Source organism: Magallana gigas, chromosome 1 (assembly GCF_963853765.1).
Source record: "Magallana gigas chromosome 1, xbMagGiga1.1, whole genome shotgun sequence".
In the NCBI taxonomy this organism is placed as follows: domain Eukaryota; kingdom Metazoa; phylum Mollusca; class Bivalvia; order Ostreida; family Ostreidae; genus Magallana; species Magallana gigas.
This window is the reverse complement of record NC_088853.1, coordinates 57,923,981-57,946,368: the sequence shown is the minus strand read 5'-3', so window position 1 is coordinate 57,946,368 and position 22,388 is coordinate 57,923,981. Positions and strand designations below refer to the sequence as shown.

General features: G+C 32.9%; 1 protein-coding gene, 1 long non-coding RNA gene and 1 pseudogene across 2 annotated transcripts; 1 reads left to right on the top strand and 2 right to left on the bottom strand.

Moving 5' to 3' along the window:
* Window positions 1–8,589: 8,589 nt before the first annotated feature.
* Window positions 8,590–9,572, top strand: LOC136273988 (uncharacterized). Its single transcript, XR_010712230.1, has 3 exons — window positions 8,590–8,676; window positions 9,100–9,177; window positions 9,435–9,572. It is a non-coding gene; the product is annotated as an uncharacterized lncRNA (long non-coding RNA).
* Window positions 9,573–11,387: 1,815 nt separating this feature from the next.
* LOC117686247 (piggyBac transposable element-derived protein 4-like) lies at window positions 11,388–12,899 on the bottom strand (annotated as a pseudogene).
* A 4,000-nt stretch (window positions 12,900–16,899) lies between these two features.
* Window positions 16,900–19,581, bottom strand: LOC109620301 (uncharacterized). The gene is made up of 3 exons (XM_034462830.2): window positions 18,978–19,581; window positions 18,017–18,205; window positions 16,900–17,289 (listed from the first exon to the last, which is right to left on the bottom strand). Exons 1-3 carry the CDS (start codon window positions 19,103–19,105, stop codon window positions 17,100–17,102), a joined length of 507 nt encoding a protein of 168 aa, XP_034318721.2. The 5' UTR covers window positions 19,106–19,581; the 3' UTR covers window positions 16,900–17,099.
* Between the last annotated feature and the right edge of the window lie 2,807 nt (window positions 19,582–22,388).

The following is a 22,388-nucleotide window of genomic DNA, read 5'->3' as shown; positions in this document are numbered from 1 at the left end:
AATCGGGCTCGAAATTCAACACATATCCGTTGATGAAAGAGCGCGATCTTGGCAATGGCTGGTCTGGTCTTTGTCACTCTCGGGTTATCATGGTTATTGTGTTGCTGTACACAAGCACAACCTCCACCCTTGGACGCTATCTGCGACTCCAACGGCCGATGTACATGGCATGGAAGTGGGTGGTATAGGGGCTGTGTGAGCGACATTCCTGTGCTCACATTCAATCAGTTCAACGATGGCGGTCTTTTGGACCTACGATGTAGTGAAGTACAGGTGCTATCAATCGAGAGCAGCACACTCACATGCGCAGATATGAAGGCACATGTAATCACACATACTGCTGTCACCATTTATCTTGGAGAATCGCAAACTGAATGTGTAAGATTAGTTATCAATATCGTTCTGAAATAATGTTGCGGGAGGGGGGGGGGATATAGCATTTCTTTTTTTTTGTGGTAACTATAATAAAGATGATAGAGGTTGACTAATCCCGAATAACAATTTTACAGCACATCTCACCACCCTCACCTGAGACATCAAGGACCCCTCATCCGACTTTTTTGGGGTAACTAATAAATATAGAAACAGTTAGACAAAATTTTTGCAGCATGTCTCTTTTTAAGTGTTTCCCACAATACAAGCATTATTGGATAAAATAGACAATGATCTTGTGAAAGATTTTGGGTGAATTTAAATTTCAAAGCTTTGACTTTCTGTCTAGTTTGCACTTTTCATTGCAGAATGCTGATGAAAAATTGACAACCTTCAAAATGACATCTCCAAGTGCTAAAAGCGAAGAAGTAAGTACACTAATAAAGTAATTAACTGATTTTATTAACTCATTATTTAACTTATGATTTTCCCACATATGAGTGAAGATCTTAAGTAAAAGAAAATTCTCCAATAAGCACACAAGCAATTTTATAGGTGCATCCCACAACGTCTGTGTCAAGTAATCCCAGTAATCCCAGTGAAACAGACAATGTCGAGTTTGATGGAAAAACGCTCACCATTCTCGTTAGTAAGTACATTAATATTTATATCATTTGATTTCATTTCAAGGCTTTATTATCATTGTTTGAAATATCATGTTCACAATAATAAGTAAACCATATCAAATCATGCATTCTGTTTTACATATCATCTTTGTACTTTATTTCAGTATTTTCATTCATATTCTCATTCATCACTCTGTCAGTAGTAACTTTCTGCTGCACACGCGCATTTAATGCAAGAAGGAAAAGACTAAGGAGTCTCAAGAAATTAAGCAATAAGATATGCATGAAAGAACAATTTGCCGAAGCACAAAGAATTCTAGATAGAATCCATGCGATTCATGATGAGGTGGATGAATTATAGATTTTTTTTTTCACTTTCAAACATCCCCCTTACTCTATCCTCCGGAAGTATTGGATGCTTAATTTTTTGCAGTGTATATGCCATCATTGATTATTTATTGTTAATGTTTTGTTTTTTATAAATATACATGAAGTATGTGCCAAAAAGAATTTGGATTTTAAATACTCTATCATTTGATGTAAATTACTTTTTTTTTTTATTTTACATGTGTCAAAAATGTATGGCCAATCATGATAACAATCATTTGATGTAAATTGTAATTGTTATTGATTATTATATTTTTTTCTTAATATACATAAGGTACGTATCAAAAAGATACATACATGTTCTTGATTTTTTGTTTTTATTATTTTTTTATATACATGATATATGTGTCAAAAAATATTTAGACTTTTTTAAAATGATTTTTGTTGACTTTATTAAACAATAAATATAAATGTCTGTTCTTTTTTTTTTTAAATTCCAGTCAATAAATAATTGTTAAATTCGAGTCAGTGCCCTGATGGTATTTACAAATGGAAAGAATAAATTAAAATTAATGTCCTATTTATATATATTTACAACTCGTCAATTTTCATGCCATTCATATAAAGATATATGCATAAGTATATAGTTGTAACACTTCAATCAGAAGATTTGCAACCCCAAACGATATTTTTTCAAGGATGTCTCTGGCCTGTGTCATCGGAGCGAGGGGCAATAACCTGTCTCCTGGTGGTCTGTACTTGGTGTTAGCCACCAGAAGCCACCGGTAGAGGCTCCACCGTACCCCTGTGTCTGATGTTCCCATGACGGATAACCTGTCCTAGCACTGATATACGGGCACCCTTCAACAGGACATCTGTATACTGAGACACATTCTTGGTGGTACTCCTGCAGTCCTTATAACTCTGGAAAAACAATCCCTCACACCTTTCTACTTCGCATTACATTCCACCCTCCTTCCAGGGGGGACGTATATCCCGGTCTAGTTCCATCAATTCTTCCTCACTGACAAACAGGTGCAGTACAAATCCTTCCATTGACATCTCCCCGAAAATATTTCAACCAATATACTAAATACTTTTATTCAAAATCTGCATGTAGTTACAGTGTATAGAATAGAGCGCTCAACAGACCAACTGTCTATGAAATGTTTTAAAAATGGCCTTTAGTTTCCATTAATTCAGCATTTAATTTATAAAATGGCATTGATACTGGTTTGCCTTCACAAATTTCACGATTTTTCTTCCATTTTTATCGACTGAAATTCCTAATGTGTTGTAGTCCAATAGTAATAGCTTTTTAAGACTCAAGTCATCATGATAAAAATATCGTTATTAAGGTTCCTTAATGATACACGTTAAACGAATTTTAGAAACATACAACAATAAAACAAATAATATATTCATAAATAATAAAATTTTACCATGTTTTATTGTCCTTGTATACATGTATTTTTTTATATAATATAATAATCATTTTTTTGAAGCAATATATTTATTGCTGGACAAGAATGCATCATACATTTTGTCCATCTATCATATACAGTAATCTCTGACAGATATTGAAAAGTATATTTAGTTCTTCAAAAAATATACAAGTATAAAACATGTAAACAGTTAAAAAGATGTTATGTTTTTTTAAAAAATTCAAGCATATACAAAAATGGAAATATAAAAAAAATCATCTTCACTCCCTTCATCATCATCATTGATGATCTCAATGTTAGCACCATTATATTTAAAAAAAGAGAAGCACCATGAGTACATGAAAATCTGTAAGACAATAATAAAAATATGTAAACGAGCAAGATTAGTTTTTTAAATATTTTTGTATACATAGTTTTATGTATTACACATTATGACATTTATAGATAACAAAACTAAAAACAAAAGCTTCTTAAATAAACAGTTCTAAAGATTCTTGTGGAAAAAAATAAAAATACAACAAAAAATGTTACTGACCGAAATTTGTCTCAAAATAATCCTGGTTGGCACAATAACATAATTTTATTTAATGATAACTCCATATACTTGCATGTAAATATTACAATATCACAATGAATACACTTCCAAAGAAACTAATATTTATTTTGCTAACAAGATAGTCAAAGGGAAGTAACTTCTAAATGCAAAACAGAAAACATGAAAATGTAGCAGCATAAAAAAAAATCTGAAAACAAAGACAGTTTACCATTAATGAAGAATGTTCAACAGAACAACTTGTAACTATTGACAAAAAATATTGTTTAAAATTTAGACCAAGAATATTGCTTTATATTGTATAGTTACTTTCCTTTGCATATCTAATTCATCTAATCTAACAACACTTGATCAAAATTAAAACTAAACTACACTGGTTTTAGACCAGTTTAGTCTTCGGGCACAGGACAGTCTGGTTCTGTGCCCTACTGGCTCTTCCTCTTCCTCCTCCTCCCGGTTAATCTCTGGCGTAATGGCGACACTAGTACTAGACGGTGAACCACTGATGGTGGAAGATGGTGGTGTGTGCATCACCATCAGTGGTATCACGCTCAGCTGTCCTGGGGAGAAGGCCGGGTTCAAAGTGGGCTGCTGTGTTGGCTGGTTATTTGTTGATGGCTCTTCCCCGCAGCATTTTTTGAGAAACCATTTCTTGAGTAGTACCAAGAATGCGGCAACCGATGCCATAATCGCCCACATTAAAAATCCTACAATTTTTTTTAGAAAAAATTAGTCATTTGACAACTGAGAAAAACATAAATTTATAACGTACATTAACAGATCATGTTTTTTTTAAATTTAAACAGTTAATTGTACTGATAATTATTTACTCTATGAAATTAAAGTTCTGAAAAATGCATGATAGTTAGACAACATGAAGTTCAAATGAATGTGAAGTAATTACCTAAGGCCATGTCCGTAAGAGATTCAGTTTCCTCCGCTGAATTCATTGCCTTCAGAAACTTCTCTTTTAGATCCTTTATAGTCGTTCCTATAATAAATAATCCATAACCCTTTTTTAAAAAAGGTTCAATCAATTTTAAGATTATTTTCTTTGTGTCCACCCATTTTTACATTTAACTCTCATTTAAAAAAAAAAAAAACTTACCATGATTTTTAGACAGGGTAGTCCTTGTAAGAGTGGTGGTCGTCTCTGTTTGTTTGGTTCTTACAGTTGTCTCTATAAAATAATTTATATTTTCGGTAAGAGTTGTAACTCTTTATCTTACTACCAATTCTTTAAAAACGGAAAGCTGATCGACTAGATCGCTTTATTTTACTACACATTCCATAGTAAATGTTATTGACTCAATAAACCAATCATTTTGACGTTATAAGTCACGTGACTTAATGGCCAATACAGTTAATGAAAGTTCACACATCCCATGCTAAATTCTATTGACTCGATTGGCCAATCATTTTGACGTTATAAGTCACGTGATTTAATCAAATGAAGAATTTCCCACAGTGATGTTCCAATAAATGATACATGTATGCGTTCCCCATTAAATTCGGTATATAAAGTCAAAATGGTAATTATTACTTTTTTTCTAGTAAACCTTTTTTTTTATAACACGGTTGACCTTCTTTATTAAAATTTCTTACCGTGATTTTCAGGCCGTGTGGTTACTGGAGTGGTGATCGTCTCTATTTGTTTAGTTCTTTCAGTTGTCTCTATAAGATAATTTATATTTTCGGTAAGAGTTGTAACTCTTTACCCTACTACAAATTCTTTAAAAACGGAAAGATCGTTTTATTTTACTACACATTCCATAGTAAATTTTATTGAATCCCTAAGCCAATCATTTTGACGTTATAAGCCACGTGATATAATTTAAATGAAGAATTTCCCACAATGATGTTTTAGTAAATAAAATATATATGCGTTCCCCATTAAATCCGGTATATAATGTAATAATAACTTTTTTCCTAACGAAACTTTTTGATAACACGGTCGATTTTCTTTATTAAAGTTTCTAACATTTTATAGATATAATATTTTTTTATAAAATTACACAATGCATATACATAAATGCATATTTATAAAGTACATTTACCAGTACAAATCTGCTGAAACCTGTCACGTATGATCACTCCGTGATTGTTTTTCCATTCGATCTTTTTAATTGTTACTCTGCAATCAAACATCGTAATTTTCCGCAAGACGGGTTGTCCATGTAAGGTAACACATGTTGCAAATTTAGGTTTGGTACATTTGTACGCCCCATGTCGAAAAGGACAGGGGGGGGACAATTGGCACACTCGGTAATTGATACCAGAAAGATAATGACAAGCGATGCTGCTTTGACCATTTCCATTTTCAGACTGGGACGGATGGCGCGAATTCTACGCGGATTTTTGATCATGTGATCTGCACGGACTTTTGATCGCGTCATCTCTTTTGGTTAGATCGGTAACCCATATTTGGGTACCGGATATTTAAAGACACATTATTATCATCAACCCAAGACTTAAATGCTAAGTTTATATACGACACATTTCCTTTTATTTTCAGTAATCAAATCTAACTCATTCTTTTTATTGTACTGTTCTCTTTTCTAGAAATATTATTTAACTAATTTCACTTTAAAGTTTTAACGTAAAAACAATTAAAAATAAACTGCAATGATGTATTAGTACAAAGTGTTATCCTTTAAAAATTTTAAAAAAGCTTGAATTTAGATTCGTATATAGATTATTATTCTCATTATCATACAACTTTTTTTTTACATTCTTATTTGTGAAATGCGTAAAAACGATTAAAATATATCACATCATTTCCTCTTTTTTTTTAAAATAACGTTTTAGTGCTCTTTCATTCTTTTTGAACTAATTGTTTTAACAAGTGCAATGTGACAACAATGTAGAAGAAGTACGGTATTACACTGCTCGGATAAGATAAACATATTTATAGCATCCTTTACTGATATACCGTCGACTGATTTACTTTGTCAGAATTGTGGTGGGAGCGAAACAACAAATCAATTAAATCAAGATAATAGAACCAGCTTAAAAAGTTAATTTCGGATGAGTCAGTTACCCATGTTTTACATTTTTGTTTAAATTTCACACTGAATACATATCCTTGTCCACACTTATAAAAAGTTGACACATAAGTATACCAAGACTTCATTATGTCTTGTGTTAATATCTGTTTTCAATCATAAAACCATTTGATGTTTTAAACTTTAATGTAGTACACCTCTCTAACGTTTTTCAAAAAATTAATATTTCAACTATTAATAGTTATGTGTTTCATTTAAAACGTTTGAAGTTGGTATAAATAGTTTTGAACTCTTTATTATCTCTCTCGCTAGGGAAAAAGAGGGGAGGGATAACAAAGTAGACGACACGGCTCGGTTAATACAAACAAATTTATGGCGTCCTTTATTGCTATACTGTCGACTGATTTATGCAGAAAAATCAAATTAATTTACATTAATCTTTATTTTTGTTTAACCTTTGTTCAATGTTTAAATGTAAATATCAAAAGTCACTATTGTTTATATCAATGTCAGACTTGTGCTAGGAGCGCCCAAGAGAGAAGGGACATTCTAAAGCTGAAACAACAATTAAACCAACACAATAAGGTCAGCCCAAATCCTTCTTTAACACATACAGGGCAAATTGAGGTTAACGTTTTCTCAGCATTACTTAAAAAAGAGGCTAGTATATTATATCAGAGGCTGTAATACAAAACATTCAAGTTAGACACGTTGTATAATAAATGTGTCGTTTCACGGTAGATCGGTCTTTAAAACCCCCTTTGATCAGGATAAAGACGTTATCAGAACCCGCATACACTAGGTCGCAATAATTGGCTCGAAAAACATTTTTGATGGTACAGAGTGTATATGGTTGATTCGTATAAATAACAATTTTTATCGAATTATGCATATATCATTGTACACTACAAGTGAGATCTAGAAATGCAATCATGAGTAATATTATAAGGCCGTAGTAGGTATTGCAATATTATGTACACATTTTAAAATAAAAAAAAACACTTTTAATAATAAACGCAATTTCATTTCCAAACCCCACCAAAAATGAGCAGATGATGTGGCCTAACACAACATATTTTGTACTTGTATATACACGATATGCATACCGGTTTAAAGTACTTGCCTTCATTTCTTTATCCTCATTCCCTTATTTAAATGAAAAAAATAATTGTTAGGTCATTTTTACACGGTTAAAAAGTAGATTTAGATCAAACCACAGTATCTTATCTCACCCCTTTCTATTTGATCGAACTACTAATTGCAATTTTATTAAAGTTGGGATATTACTGAACAAATTAGTAAAGGACGCATTGTCCGTTAATAAAAGTACTAATATTAGGTCATGTCGGGATACGTTACACAATCTGCACGCAGGTGTGAAAGAAACATTTTAGATAGATATAAAGATTGAATAAATCTACATCTACTCAGTATAACGAGGTCAGGTCGTGTTAATCTACTTTTGCGCATCTAACCACGCAGGTATGTTATGATATAGAGCGGTGTTTTAAATTGGAATTTTGACACTGTTCAATCGGGAGCAAGGCCCTGAAGCTCTTACTCCCCAAATGTTTCTGATCTATGACGCGATAACTTTTTTTACCCTCAGTTCCGTGTCTCGGGCTTACAACCCTCCAATTTTTTCTGATCTATAACGCGATGAACTTTATCAAAAAAAGCAATTCTAAATATCCCACCCTCAGTACCTGACTCTTGGGCTTTCACACCCTAATTGTTTCTGATTTAAAACGCGATTAATTATTTAATTCAAATTTTCTAAAATGCCTAATGTCACGTGCACAGTTTTGGTAGAGTATAAATAAGGGGTTGTTAAAAACTGAATTATCATCATTGACAAAATATCGGACAATATGGCAGAAGCATTCCTTGAATTTCTGTAAGTAAAAATATACATTTTTTTTTAAAATAATTCCTTATTTTTATTTTCTAAACTTGTTTCATTTTTTACAAGTACATTAATTGTAAAGCTTAAGAGTTTAAGAATTAAAATTTCTTTTCACAATTTTAAAACCCCTAAATGGGTTGTGATTAGTGAACGAAACATAACAAAGTAAACGGTATTTCACAAGTTATAAACTGAGTAGGCATAGATTCGTTCATTTCATTATTAAAAATATAAAGGCTATATTATGCATTATTATTTAAACGCCTAACATTTTGTACGAAAGTAATATAAAACATGGTAGGGTGTAATTCCTTTGTTTATTTTCTCTATTACTGTATTTTGTTTACAGCGACGCCACAAACTCAGCAAACTCATTCAATGAGTTTGAAGAAATATGGTTGAAGATGGGGGAGGAGTTGGAAATGGAAGGCCTGCCAAAGGGGTGAGTTCAACAGCTTTTGTTAAGAGTTATCTTTCTTCGGCCTGATTAAATATGTCCTTTTCTTTTAGTCCTAATATAACGCCTACTTTGTTTCTCTTTATAGATTATATACATTATAAATATATGGTTTTAATTGAAATCAGAAAGTGTGTTATACATTTCTTTAAAGGCCTTCCACTCCTACCCCAAAAGTAAAAATAACTGCTTTTAGAACAAGTGAATGCAAACCGAAACAATTCTACTTAAAATTTATAAACATTTATTTTAGAATTGAAATGATTTTAGAACCATTATAAATTTTCCAATCAATTTTGTATCATTACACCTTTTATTGATAATAAAATAAAATTAAAAATATGAAAGAAAAAACCGTAAGTGTGAATGTATCTTATTTTCACATTTTTTCTCACTCTTTTATTGAAGTTGTATTCCACCCCCTTCCTCTCCAGACTACCATTCGACATTGAGTACAATTGGCACGAAAAATGAGTCATTAAAAAGGTAAAAATTGGATTCTTGTGCAACGCGTAATGTACCAAAATGTGTTATACATGTATGTGTATTTAATAACTTTTTTAAAAAATCTTTAGTCATTACATTTTCATATTGTTTAATTTCTAAACTATTAGCTTATTGATTTTTATGAAATAAAATTTAAAAATTTAAACTTAAAAAAAGCATGTTTAAATAAGTTAGATAGTTTAGTTTAACCATAAAAAAAAGGTAGTGTCTTTCACGCTCTCTCTCGATCTCTTTAGACCTCTAAGTCCTACACCAGAGAGTCACGGTAACTGCGACACCTTTTCACCAGTTGCCAGCTACTCGCCGGCCCTGGATTCAAACTGTAGTGCCTTTGCGCCAGTGACATGTACCATTAGTCAGGCTGAAGACTCTATCCTGACTACTTTAACCCTTTAACATTTGGGCATTTTTGAAACAAATTGTTAGGGCTATAACAAGGTTTTTAAAATGTTTTCTGAATGAGTAATGAACATTTAAATATATATGTATCATATATGAAAACGATTGTATTGATGTCAAGATATCATACATGACATAAAAATTGGGTTGCCATGGTAACATTTCGCGCATGGGCTGGGAAAAGAGCACAAACAACATAATTTTTTTCCTAAAATATTATGCAAATTTGGCTTTTATCATCCATAGTTATTACAGAAAATCAAAATAGATAGAACTAACCTGTTACACAAGTTGCCTTATCATTTATGTTTTCACAGATAGTATATTGTATATGGTAAACATGGAGACACTGTAAATTTTTGTTGCTTAGCAAATCATCCTATTGCCCACATTTTGAAGTTTTTGTCAATTTGAAAATGTTTCTTTTATTTTTTGAAACTTTTTTTGAATAATCAGGAAAAAATAATTACACATGTAGCTATAAATTTCTAGAGACACTTCAGTTGTGCAGATTAGTTTTTGAGTGGTTACCATTGAAACAGAGAGGTGTGGTATTCTAACTTTCCAGTATTTTTAACAAAACGATAACTTCCGCTTTAAATGTTACTTAAATAAGCAAACTTTCAAGTATGATTTACTCTTTATATATATATATATATATATATATATATATATATATATATATATATATATATATATATATATATATATATATATATATTTCTAGTTGTAACGCAGCATTTGATTGGATAGATCACAAGAAACGCCACAATGACAATGCACCAACTTGTCAAAAACATACTAATCTGCTTGATGTTATGTTTGAATTTTGAACAGATTAATATGATTTGAAAAACGCAATCAGCAATCAATTTTTGAGTAAATTACAGAAAATTAAATTTTAAGGAATGAACTCAATATCTACCCAATTATGCTCGTATAACCTGGGTTGGAGCAGTTTACGTGTAAACTGCTCCAACCCAGGTTATACGAGTATAACTTGGGTAGACATTGAGTTCATTTCTTAAATGTATAGAACATATTCCATTGTGGAGGCAGAATTTTAAACTTTATAATAAAAAATACAGCAAGTGAAGGCTATCAGTTTTTATCATTCTACATAAAGTCAAAAACAAATTAACACAATTAACATAAATACTTGAAATAAATCTTAATGTGTAACTGACAAACAATGCTTACATTTGGAGTTGCACTGAAGATCTAAAATCATATACATATACTTGAAATCTCTCTTGCTAATTGGTAACACAGAGAAAAACAATTCTTAATGTCTGAATTTCCAAAATAATAACATATCAAAGCTCAAAGTTTCCTTTTTCTGCTCTTTGTCCTTGCCCAATCTTGAATAACTTTCCCTTCTGGAGAATGCCACTTTAGAAAACAGTTTCTTTCTCTCTGAAGACAAAGTGGCACTTCACATTTCGAACAGTAATAGTGGGTCTTGGTACTTGGAACTTTCTGTCCTAGCATTGATGCTTCACCATTGCAGCATATACAGTCTCTCCGGTTTTCTGAGATCATCGGCAAGCACTGGTCAACACTAGGTTTAGGACTGGGTGCAAGTTGGCGGTTCAAATCCAAACCCATCAATGACATGGCAAGACTTTCACGATACTCAAGCTGGCCAAAGCTTGCTGAAACTCCATGAACTGAACTTTCATTGACTTTGTCCTTCATAAATTCCTTAAAGCTATACACGCTATAATTTGCGTCAATTTTGAATAAAGGGGAAAATGTATGTGTTTGATTACTAATAAAAGTTACCTTTATTCTGTTAATTATAATGCTCAATTCGATCACGTAACAAATATATCAAATAATAAACAATAAAAACTATTTATTTTCCTGCCAGGAAAGTAATGCCTCCTCGTGAATATCAATCTATCACGTGATATCGACAGCTAAATTTAGCCTATCATACCAAAACTGGTGAAGGGTCAACATCTTCATAATTGTGATAGTTTCACAAAGGAAAGGATATTTTCAGTAAAGCATGAATTTGTCCGATACACGAGTACAAACAAAAGAAAAAATTACAAGCCTGTGAGTAAATATCAATACTTCCTTTAAAAAGATGACGTAGACCTGTGTTTTTCCCATATGTGCTATTTATAGATCCTATAAGTGTTAATGCAGAAGTAAGGGTATCGTGAATGACAAACGTATTTTACTCATTATACATGTATGTATTTCAAATTAACAAATGTTAAGCATATTAAAAATCAAGTTGGATATTTAATTAGGCAAACAATAACGACCACCAAGTTCTCCGCGGACATGCGCAATGAGGTCGGTTTCGCTCTTCCTTCATCAATATTCATGAAAAGGTATATTTTCCTGGGAGGAAAATAAACAATTAACAATCTATATCTTTGTAACGAGATGGAATTCACCATTGTAATTTACAGATTAAGGATAACTTTTATAAGTAGACAAACACATGCGTTTTCACTGTCATTCAAAATTGACGTAAATTATAGCGTGTATAGCTTTAAGAATGATGTAAGAATTCACAACCATAATGTCTATGCTGTGAAAAAACAACACTTTCCACCAATGAAAGATTGATTTGATGTAGCATGGATACTTGTTTAACATTTGGTTGGATTTGTCAACACCTCCCATATTGGTATTGTAGTCCTGAACAATCAATGGCTTTTTTCTTATAGCCTGAACGTTCATTTACAGTTAGTTGGCACTGTCCAATTGAAGAACCTTTATGGATAGGAGAAATAATGATTACAGTTTTGCAGTCTCTCCACTGTACGTAGACAAAGTCACCTTCCCTATGCCATCGAAAATCTCCACGTGAGGACACCTTTTCAAAGAGTTCAATATCTTTCAAGCATTGGGGCATAGCACTACTTGTTCTTTTAACAGCACCTATCAGATATGTTTTCTTCTGTAAGAGATCTGTAGCCAAATGTTGGGTGGTGTAGAAAGAATCAGTATAAATTCTATATCTCTGGTTGACATGTTTCTTGCTCAGTTCCATCCCTACATTGTATGCCAGCCCTTTGGTTCTGTTATTCAGCTCTGTTCTCTTTTTGCCAAGGTATACAAAAAATGCATATGTATAACCAGTAATGGAATCTGCTAGTACCCACAACTTCAGGCCAAAAGGTATTGGTTTGTCACGGATAAATTGTCGGATCCCCGAGTAGTGATGTTTTGATGCTACCATCCGTTCATCTACAGACACAGACTCGTATGGCTGAAACAATGACTGTGATATGGATTCCACTTGTTCCAAAAGACTACGCACTCTTGTCAGCTTGTCATCTGTAAACAAAAGAAGAGATGTTATATATAAATCAATATACATATATGTACAATATATATTTATATGTTTACACAGGAACATTTTCATCCTGTATAATTTTCCACCAGTTGACCCTTATGATTGTTAGAAGATAGGCAAAATGAATGCTTTTCATAATGAATGGCAGGTTTACAATAAATACACAATATAATTCAATTGATGAGCATATTTCTAGGAATAAAACATCGCATCAAATTTACTGCAGATTTGAACATCTTTACTGAAAATTACTTTTGTCTTGAACAACAACAAATCCTACTTTCAAAAGGACTAAATTCTCAGAAAAAATTAAAGGATTGGAAAGTCCTTGTAATAAGAACATCTACACATTGTCTTCTAAATACATAGAAAATTTTATGTAATTCCGTTAAGAAGTTAGGATGGCGAAAAACAGGACTGAATGACAGACGGATAAAAATAAAAATAACCCCCCCCCCCCCCCAAACATGTTGAGTGGGGTATAAAATATGAAAATGTCCCCAGTATTAAAATATTTGTACACATTCATTATAATTGGCTTACAGGATTACTTATGTTTGTACCTTTATTAGTACAAGCATTGTCAAGCAGTGTCAGCATTGATCTGCAGAAAAGACAAAATAGCCTTAAATCTTGTGATGCTCATGACAGCTGAGACCATGTTGTTGTTGTACAATGGACAAGTTGACCAATATCTCTCTAAAGTTTGGAGATTGACCACAGACATGTATATCAAAATTCCCACAAACCTAAAAGCAAAATGAATACAAGAGGCCCAGGGGCCACATCGCTCACCTGAGCAACAATTGCCTTCATTCTGATCAAATTAGCATTACAGTATCAAAATATCTTGACAACTGAGTACAGTAGATCTTGCTAAAAAAAAATTGAAAATCTGCCAATTTTTATCCACCTCTTATTTTTTGGTAAATACCAAGCCCCTTTTGTTGTTGTACCTGTAAGAAGATTTTTCTCTATTCCTATATACCCCCCCCCCCCATTTCATGGCCCCACTTTTCTCTAGGGAATCATGGTTTCATCAAACTTAAATCTGCATAACCTGTGCTTTCACACTAAGTACTGAGTTTTGAACCGAAAACTTTCCCAGAATACTTTTAAAGATTTTCTCTTTATATTCCTATGTAAAAATTCAAACCGCCATCACGGTCCCGCCCTACCACTAGGGACTGTGATTTTGCAAACTTGAATTTACACTACCGGAGGATGCCTCTATACAATTTTAAACCTTTTCTGGCCAAATAGTCTTTAAAAAGAAGATTTTTAAAGATTTTCTCTATATATTCCTAAGTAAAAATTCATCCCCCATTGTGGCCTCACCATACCACTGGACTATTATTTAAACAAACTTGAATCTATATGATCTGGGGATGCTTCCACTCAAATTTGGGCTTTCCTGGCCTAATAGTTTTGAGAAGAAGACTTTTAAATATTTTCTCTATCTATAAAAATTTATCCCCCATTGTGACCCCGCCCTACCCCCAGGGACAATGATTTGAACAAACTTGAATCTACACTTCCTAAGGATGGTTACATGCCAATTTGAGCTTTCTTGGCCAAATAGTTTTGAGAAGAAGATTTTTAAAAGATTTCCTCTATATATTCCTATATAAAACCTGATCCCCCAATTGTGACCCCACCCTACCCCCGGGGACCAGGATTTGAACAAACTTGAATCTGCATTATCTGAGGATGCTTCCACTCAAATTTGAGCTTTCCTGGCCTAATAGTTTTTGAGAAGAAGATTTTTAAAGATTTTCTCTATATATTCCTATGTAAAACATGACCCCCTATTGTGGCCCCACCCTACCCCCGGGGACCATGATTTGATCAAACTTGAATCTACACTACCTAATGATGCCTCCACACAAGTTTAAGCTTTCAGGCCGAATAGTTTTTGAGAAGAAGATTTTTAAAAAATACCAACAAATTTTCAATAATTCTCAATTATCTCCCCTTTAAAAAGGGCGTGGCACTTCATTTGAACAAACTTGAATTCCCTTCACCTAGTGGTGCTTTGTGCCAAATTTAGTTGAAATCTGTTTAGTGGTTCTTGAGAAGAAGATGAAAATGTGAAAAGTTTACAACAACGACAACAACGACGACGACAGACAACGGAGAAATTGTGATCAGAAAAGCTCACTTGAGCCTTTGGCTCAGGTGAGCTAAAAAAGGTTAAGTTTACAATACAATAAGTTGTTAAAGTTTGTTTCTGGAAGAACAGACTTTGAAAATTTTCTTAATAAATTTTGACAATTTTTTTTTACTTTTTTAATCTTTAGTTTTTAAGATCTGTGTACAAACAAAGAATTGTGAGCAAATCTCTGTATCTTGCTTATAATTCGAAGCTTAACAGTCAAATATGGTTAGTAAATAGAAATTGTAAACAATTAAACACAAGAAACATGCACTATAACAAATAAAGAACACAATTTATTTTTTCGAAATGAATCATATATAAACATGTACATATACCTACATATTTCCGACAGCGATATCAAACTCTATTTAAACTGAATAAACTCGAGAAAATGCCAAGCATCTCAACAAAACCTATTGCATTAATCTACCATTACGCAAAAGATAATGCCGAATTACCGATAGACTGAATTGTATTTCAGTACTTTTTTGATACATCAGATTTTGCTTAATTTGCGCAGGTAAACGGTTAACTGTTTGATTTACCGAAGTCTCTGTTTGATTTGATACGTAAAAATCACGAAATAAAGACGATAGTTCCCAGGTTACAAAGCATAAATAATGAAAACGTAACGAAAATCAGAACAAGCTAACACCAATTAACGTCATGTGTGAAAACTGTCAACGCATTGAAATATTTAGCCTCAATTTACTTCACAAAATCGGCACCAATATATTTTGCATGTTTCAAAAATTTCCCTTCATTCGCGAACTGTTGCACAACAAGCAAATTCATCATAGTCAGATCGACCCTTTTTCGTATAATGTCATGGCTGCTTTAAACAAAGAACCTCGTTTTAGAAGTATGGAATACGAGTCTTGGTAAAATGGGTACGCAAACCCGGGCCGTGGCAAAATAAAAGCCGGGGCAGATCGGCAATCGTCAATGCCAAATACGCATTATTTTGCAGCAATATTTACAGCAAATACAAATATACTTGTCCATCAAATATTCTGAAATTTTAATGATATTGGCAGATTAGTAACTGCCAATCTTTTGTTTTGCCCAGGCCAAGTCTTGTCTACCCATTTTACCGGATGCCGAATCCGAAGCTATTAAACTAATTGAAACACGCCTTTCCTTTATTATTATTTTCGTAATAACTCAGATTTGAAACAGAATTAGACCTTAATTTTTGCAATTTACATGTTCCTTCCAATAAGGATAATTTATGCTAAACTACGTTGAATTGGAATCAGTAGTTCTTGAGAAGATTTTTAAAAATGCACCCCCCTTTTTCTACAGTTTCAAGGTTTTCTCCGCTTTGAATACAGATCGGACTTTTATTTCTACAATTTATATTCGCCCTCCCACAAGGATGCTTTGTGCCAAATTTGATTGAAATTGGATAAGCGGTTTTAGAGAAGAAGTTCAAAATGTAAAAAGTTTACAGACGGACAGACAGACGGACGGACGGACGGACAGACGGACAAAAAGTGATCAGAATAGCTCACATGAGCTTTCAGCTCAGGTGAGCTAAAAATTACCAAATTTATAAATCAGTATGAAAAAGAAATTTTAAAAAACCACAAGTACCGGTACTGTTTATGTTATTCACATACACTATAAACTGAGATTCAAATAACCAAAACATATAAAACTATCAAAAGCAGCGATTATGGTTAATAACTTTTCTTCTTCACAACAAGAGGCAAGAGTGTGATACAGGCTATCATACATGTTACTCTTTAGTCAGTGCATTGCTTATTTATCAATACCCATATAAAATAAATATAAGATATCAATTAAATCATTTGACAATTTATGTGTTTTTGTTCTTTAAATCTGTATATACTCAGTAGATACTTTTTGTACAATGCAAAGCAGTAATAGGTACAGAGCCCAGCACAAGCACAAAAAAAACCCATCTAAAGTTTACTTGATAAAGTAAGTAGTTTTTTTTTTAAGTAAATAAGCAATATTGCTGCTTTTGTTTGTCATATTTGTGTTTTGGAGACTAAATTACCTGTACATCTCTTCAACAGTGACCCTTGTCCATTCCCCCATGCTGTTGGCATATGAAAGATTTTGGCCCTTAGAAATCAAAGTTTCTGCATGATGGTTGGTGGCAATACAAATCTCTAGCATTATTTCTTGAGTCAGGAACAGAAGGAAAAAATCAACTGGCTTTTGGAATACTCTGACTGTCTGTCTAAAAAATGATTGTTATTGTAAAAATTAAAATGCAAAACTGTATGCAGTCAAAAACAGTTAAAATTATAGTAACTGCCAAACAGTCTCCCATTCTTTCAGATAACACTTGTAGACAGTTGAGACACAACTTTGATTAATGAATATGTATTCAAATTGACTGATATCATGATAGAAGTCAATCAATCACATACTGCCTAACTCAATCTTATTTTGAATATAGCTTTTATGCACAGATTACAAATTCTTTTCAAAGAGGATGGGGGCTGAACTAATTATAAATAACTGTACAGCACATCTATACTAGGTTACAAATGAAACCAGACTAATAAATAATCACCCTCCCTAATTTAAACTTTTACAATACCCCGTTTCAGACAAGACTGATTGCTTTAAATTTTCTAATGAATAACATTTCATACCTCGCCCTATTTTGACTCTTCACAAGGAACATGATTTTTTGTTCTCAGTGTAACCATGTTACAGAATTGTCATACTGGGAAACTGCACTGGATTTGAGACATACATCTAATAAATTCTTTTGGGGCAGTCCTAGTGTTTTGACACGAAGTTTCAATTTGAGAAATCATAATAGTACATGTATGTAGTGATTTCTAGGAAGGGTGGAGAGGTGTTGGTCACAGTTGAAAGTAAACTCCCTTCTATCTTCAGGGGACTTTAGTATATACCAGAATAAAGTATATTATAATGATTAAAAATATTTGTACCTGGTTAAAAAACCAAGCTGAATACCAGGAGGAAGACATGGCCTGAAGGAAAACAGCCGGGAGTCCCTCATTCCCTCATCAATGTCATTCTGATCTCTCCAGTATATATGTTCTGCAAGTGGATCCTGAGAAGCAGAGCTATCTGTAGTCTGGGACAGAGTCTGAGAACTTGTCTGTGATGGGGGATGTCTGAAAAATAATTTAAGACATGCAACCAATATTCGCTGAAGACCATTTCTTACCAGTGTTTTGTTACATCATTTTATCGACACATAAAACATATATATATAATAAATGTTGTAACAATGCACTGGAGAGAAATGTTACCTGGTCACAGTAAACATCTAAAAATAATATTTATTTCAGAGTGTTTACTGCTTTTAATTCAAATAGGCTACTAAAGACTTTAATCATACCGTTGAAATTAAATAAAAATTTAAAAATATATTGACTTGAATTATTTCAAAATATAAATAGGTCTGAGAAGACTCTAAAAGTTAACCATCAAGAATGAAATGCTTCATCAGAAAAATGATCAACCATGTTTTGTAGCACAGAAGTCAGTCACTTGTTCTAATTTTATCAATTTTCAATTTACAAAACACCATTTTCACCAATACCTCTACATGTTAATCATGATAATTGTACTTTTTTCTGTTTGATGTGACAATAGAGAGAGAGAGAAAGAGAGAGGCGGGGGCACCTGCGTACATGCGTCGCACATGACGATTTTTTGTATTTGATGCAGCATGCAGTTCGTATCTTTCACAATTTTACGAATTTCATGAATGAATGTGGAAAAGAATCTGATGAAAAAACATTTTATGATCAAATAGTTTTGAATTAAAATAATTAATAAGCTGTACAAGGCGGTATTCTTTAACAATATATTCATTTTATGAAAGCTGCTGGCTATTTTTTTTTTCTCCGGTGTGTTGTTTACACACTGCAGATTACTTACCCAATTTGCAAGGAATTTGATGGTTCAAAAGTTTCATCTTGGTCATCTGCTTCTTCGGACAATCCTTCAGTCAACAATAAATCAAGATAGTCTTCCTCATCCTCGGAGAGAATCTCGTCAAAATCCATTTTACCCGCTGTTTATTCTCAACAATAATGCCGGAAGTGCATATTGCGCCCTCTCTATTCTCGTCACAAACCGCGCGAAAATTTAAATTTGCATACCATTTCAACGGCGCTTTGTGTAATATATATTCAACTGACAACTCTCGAAATAATACCAAAAAGAAGCTGATATCTTATAGTTTTATAGTATCGATTTTCTTTTTTCTATTACGTAATTGCTATTTGTTTATATGCGTTTTTGTCAATCGTTTACGTTTTTCTTCGATAACAGTTCACTGCTTGTAGTGAACCCTAAAGTTTTTTCTCTATTTTAAGATCTAAACGCAATAGTTGAATTAAAAAAAAATACACGATTAGTTTCCTTGAGGTCTTAAGATTTTTAGGTTATAAATTTTATTTCGAAATATTTCTTGTGTTTCTTACACAATCAAGAAACTTTTCAGAATACGTGTAATCACAGAAATCGAAAATTACGGAGATTTCTCGCATAGCCTCCTCTTAAATAACTGTTAATTTACACGTTTCCTTTTTAGTACTGGTTAATATTTTCTATATAATTAAATTTAACAGAGTCTCACAATGAAGTTGATACCTTGTTTTTAGAAATCCGTTCACTATTAACAAAACTATCTAATATTTTGAGCAACATGTATTGATAAAATTTGCTTACCGGTCAAATTTGACCGGTACGAACGTCAAAGGGTTAAGGTGATGAATGTTTAAACACATTATTTACATAGCAATATTGAATTATCATCTTATTGATTGCCATCGATGTAAATTCATTTACAAAACGGTTCTGAAAAAATGTGATTGAATTACTTTTGCTAAATTCTATGTTATAAAAGGTGTGTGTTATTAAAACTCGCAAAAGAATTATCACCAAATGTGGGATATAAATAAATTTAATGTGGAATCTGACATTCTGTAACTAAAGTTGATTCTGTTTCATTAACAGGCGAACAAATCCGGACAAGATGCTCAAATTGGAAAAAAGGATGAAGGAACAAAGCAAGCAGGATGTCTTGCTAGAACAAGTCAACGTCTTAAAAACCCTCCTGGTCAGAGTTACAGTAAATTGCGAGCAAATGAAAATTATCATAAACTTTTTAGAAGACAAAGTAGATAACAGTACCTCGGCTAAAAGGGTCAAGTTTACAACGCTATAGTTGAAGCCCGTCTGTATCCGTGAATCCAACAATACCATCCTTAGCTCGCGATGATTGTGAAAAGATCAAAATAATAACTGACTTAGTAAAGTTTGTGTAACAACTGTTTTTTCTTAATTTGTTGTAGATCATTTTTATGTTCAGTTTGATAAGTATTTTTGTCTGCTTAAAAATGTCTTAACTTTATCTATATTTATGATGCTATATTCATGATGTGTAAATTGGAGAAGAGGATGAAGGAACAGAGCAAGCGGGATGTCTTGCTAGAACAAGTCGAAGTCTTAAAAACCCTCCTGGCCAGAGTGACAGTAGATTGCGAGCAAATGAAAATTATCATAAACTTATGAAGATAAGTTGTCTAAAGTAGATAGCGGTACCTCGGCTAAAAGGGTCAAGTTTACAACGCTCTAGTTTTTATTTTTGATTTGTGGTACACTAACAATTTGTGAATGGATCCTAACAATATCGTCAAGACCATGCATTGCTGTGACTAACATTTATGTAACTATCTATTCTCTCATACGTGCTGGTTTTCAATTTTTTTATGAGTTCAAAAAACAGAATGTTTTATAGGTATTTTCATTCACATGTGTTCCTATTTCATAAGTTTTATATAATGCAGAATCTTATATTTTATTGTACAATGAGATTACTTTTTATGTCTTTAAAATATACACAAATGTGTTAATAATTTCGTAGTAAAAGAAATAATAAAATATTACTTACTCAGTTGTATTAGATCTTTTGATGGCAAGTGATGTATGTGCATAGAATCTCAAAATTTGACCTTTTTATAGCAGGCAAAAAAAAAAGGATATTAATTTTTAGAACCCTCCCTTGACTGTTGCTATGTGAACTAAGGTGACCCTGACAGTTGATATTTATGGTATCATCCTTCAACTGTTGCTATGTGAACTAAGGTGACACTGACAATAGATATTTATGGTATCATCGCTCAACTGTTGCAATGAGAACTAAGGTGACCCTGACAGTAGATATTTATGGTATCATCGCTCAACTGTTGCTATGAGAACTAAGGTGACCCTGACAGTAGATATGTATGGTATCATCCTTCAACTGTTGCTATGTGAACTAATCCTTTGAGTGTTGCTATGCATATTGACTGTGAAATGCCCTCTTTATTTTTACTCTAGAGTCCTTAACTGTGAACTACCCCTGACTGTAGAGTCCCACCTTGACCTCGTATGACCTCTAGATTGACTGTGAACTACCCCCCGACTGTAGAGTCCCACCTTGACCTCGTATGACCTTATGGGGAGAACCCATGACGTCATCCTGACTGTAGACTGAGTCCCACCTTGACCTCGTATGACCTTATGGGGAAAACCCATGACGTCATCCTCCTGACTGTAGACTGACTGCTCTCTGTACCCCTTACTACTAATATTGCAAATGATCTAATTAAATCGCATCGGCGCAGGTGATTAATAACATTAAATCATACATATTTTTAAGAAAAATCCTTTGTTAAGCCATATACTTTGAAGTTCTTGCTAGGGAAAGAAATAGATATTTCGTTTATGGAAGAATCATCAAAATAATGCACATATTTACTAATCAAAAGCGATTTACAAAAAATGGGGCAAATCCGTAGGTTTCCCAAGCACGATTCACATTGGTACTTATATTCTCTACCAATTTTACGTAAAATATTATTAAATTGTATTGATCTTTCACCTGCGCCAATCTGGTTATGCATTAAAATTTCTTCATTCAGTTGTTTACACGTAGCAGGGAGAGGCTCCAAACCACTAGTTATAAATAGTATTTTACTTAAAACAAAGCTTAAACAATAACGATTAAACTTTATTGCTTACATAAATTTATCAAACGAGAGTTTTCTATAGTAGGTAATAAGCCATGAATTGATGTGAATACTTCGATCCTTGAAAACGTTTGCAAATTTCAGTCTTTGCATGATTTCTAAGAGAATATTTAATAATAACAAGTTAAAAAATACAGTACAGAGAGAATGGCTTCAAATATTTTGAAAACAGAACCGTGACACAGAGGAACATGAATAAAGTACCACATCCTGTTGGCGACGTTGATCATTCCTTTAAGAGGATTTCCGGTCGTGTGCTTCCTGATCTAAT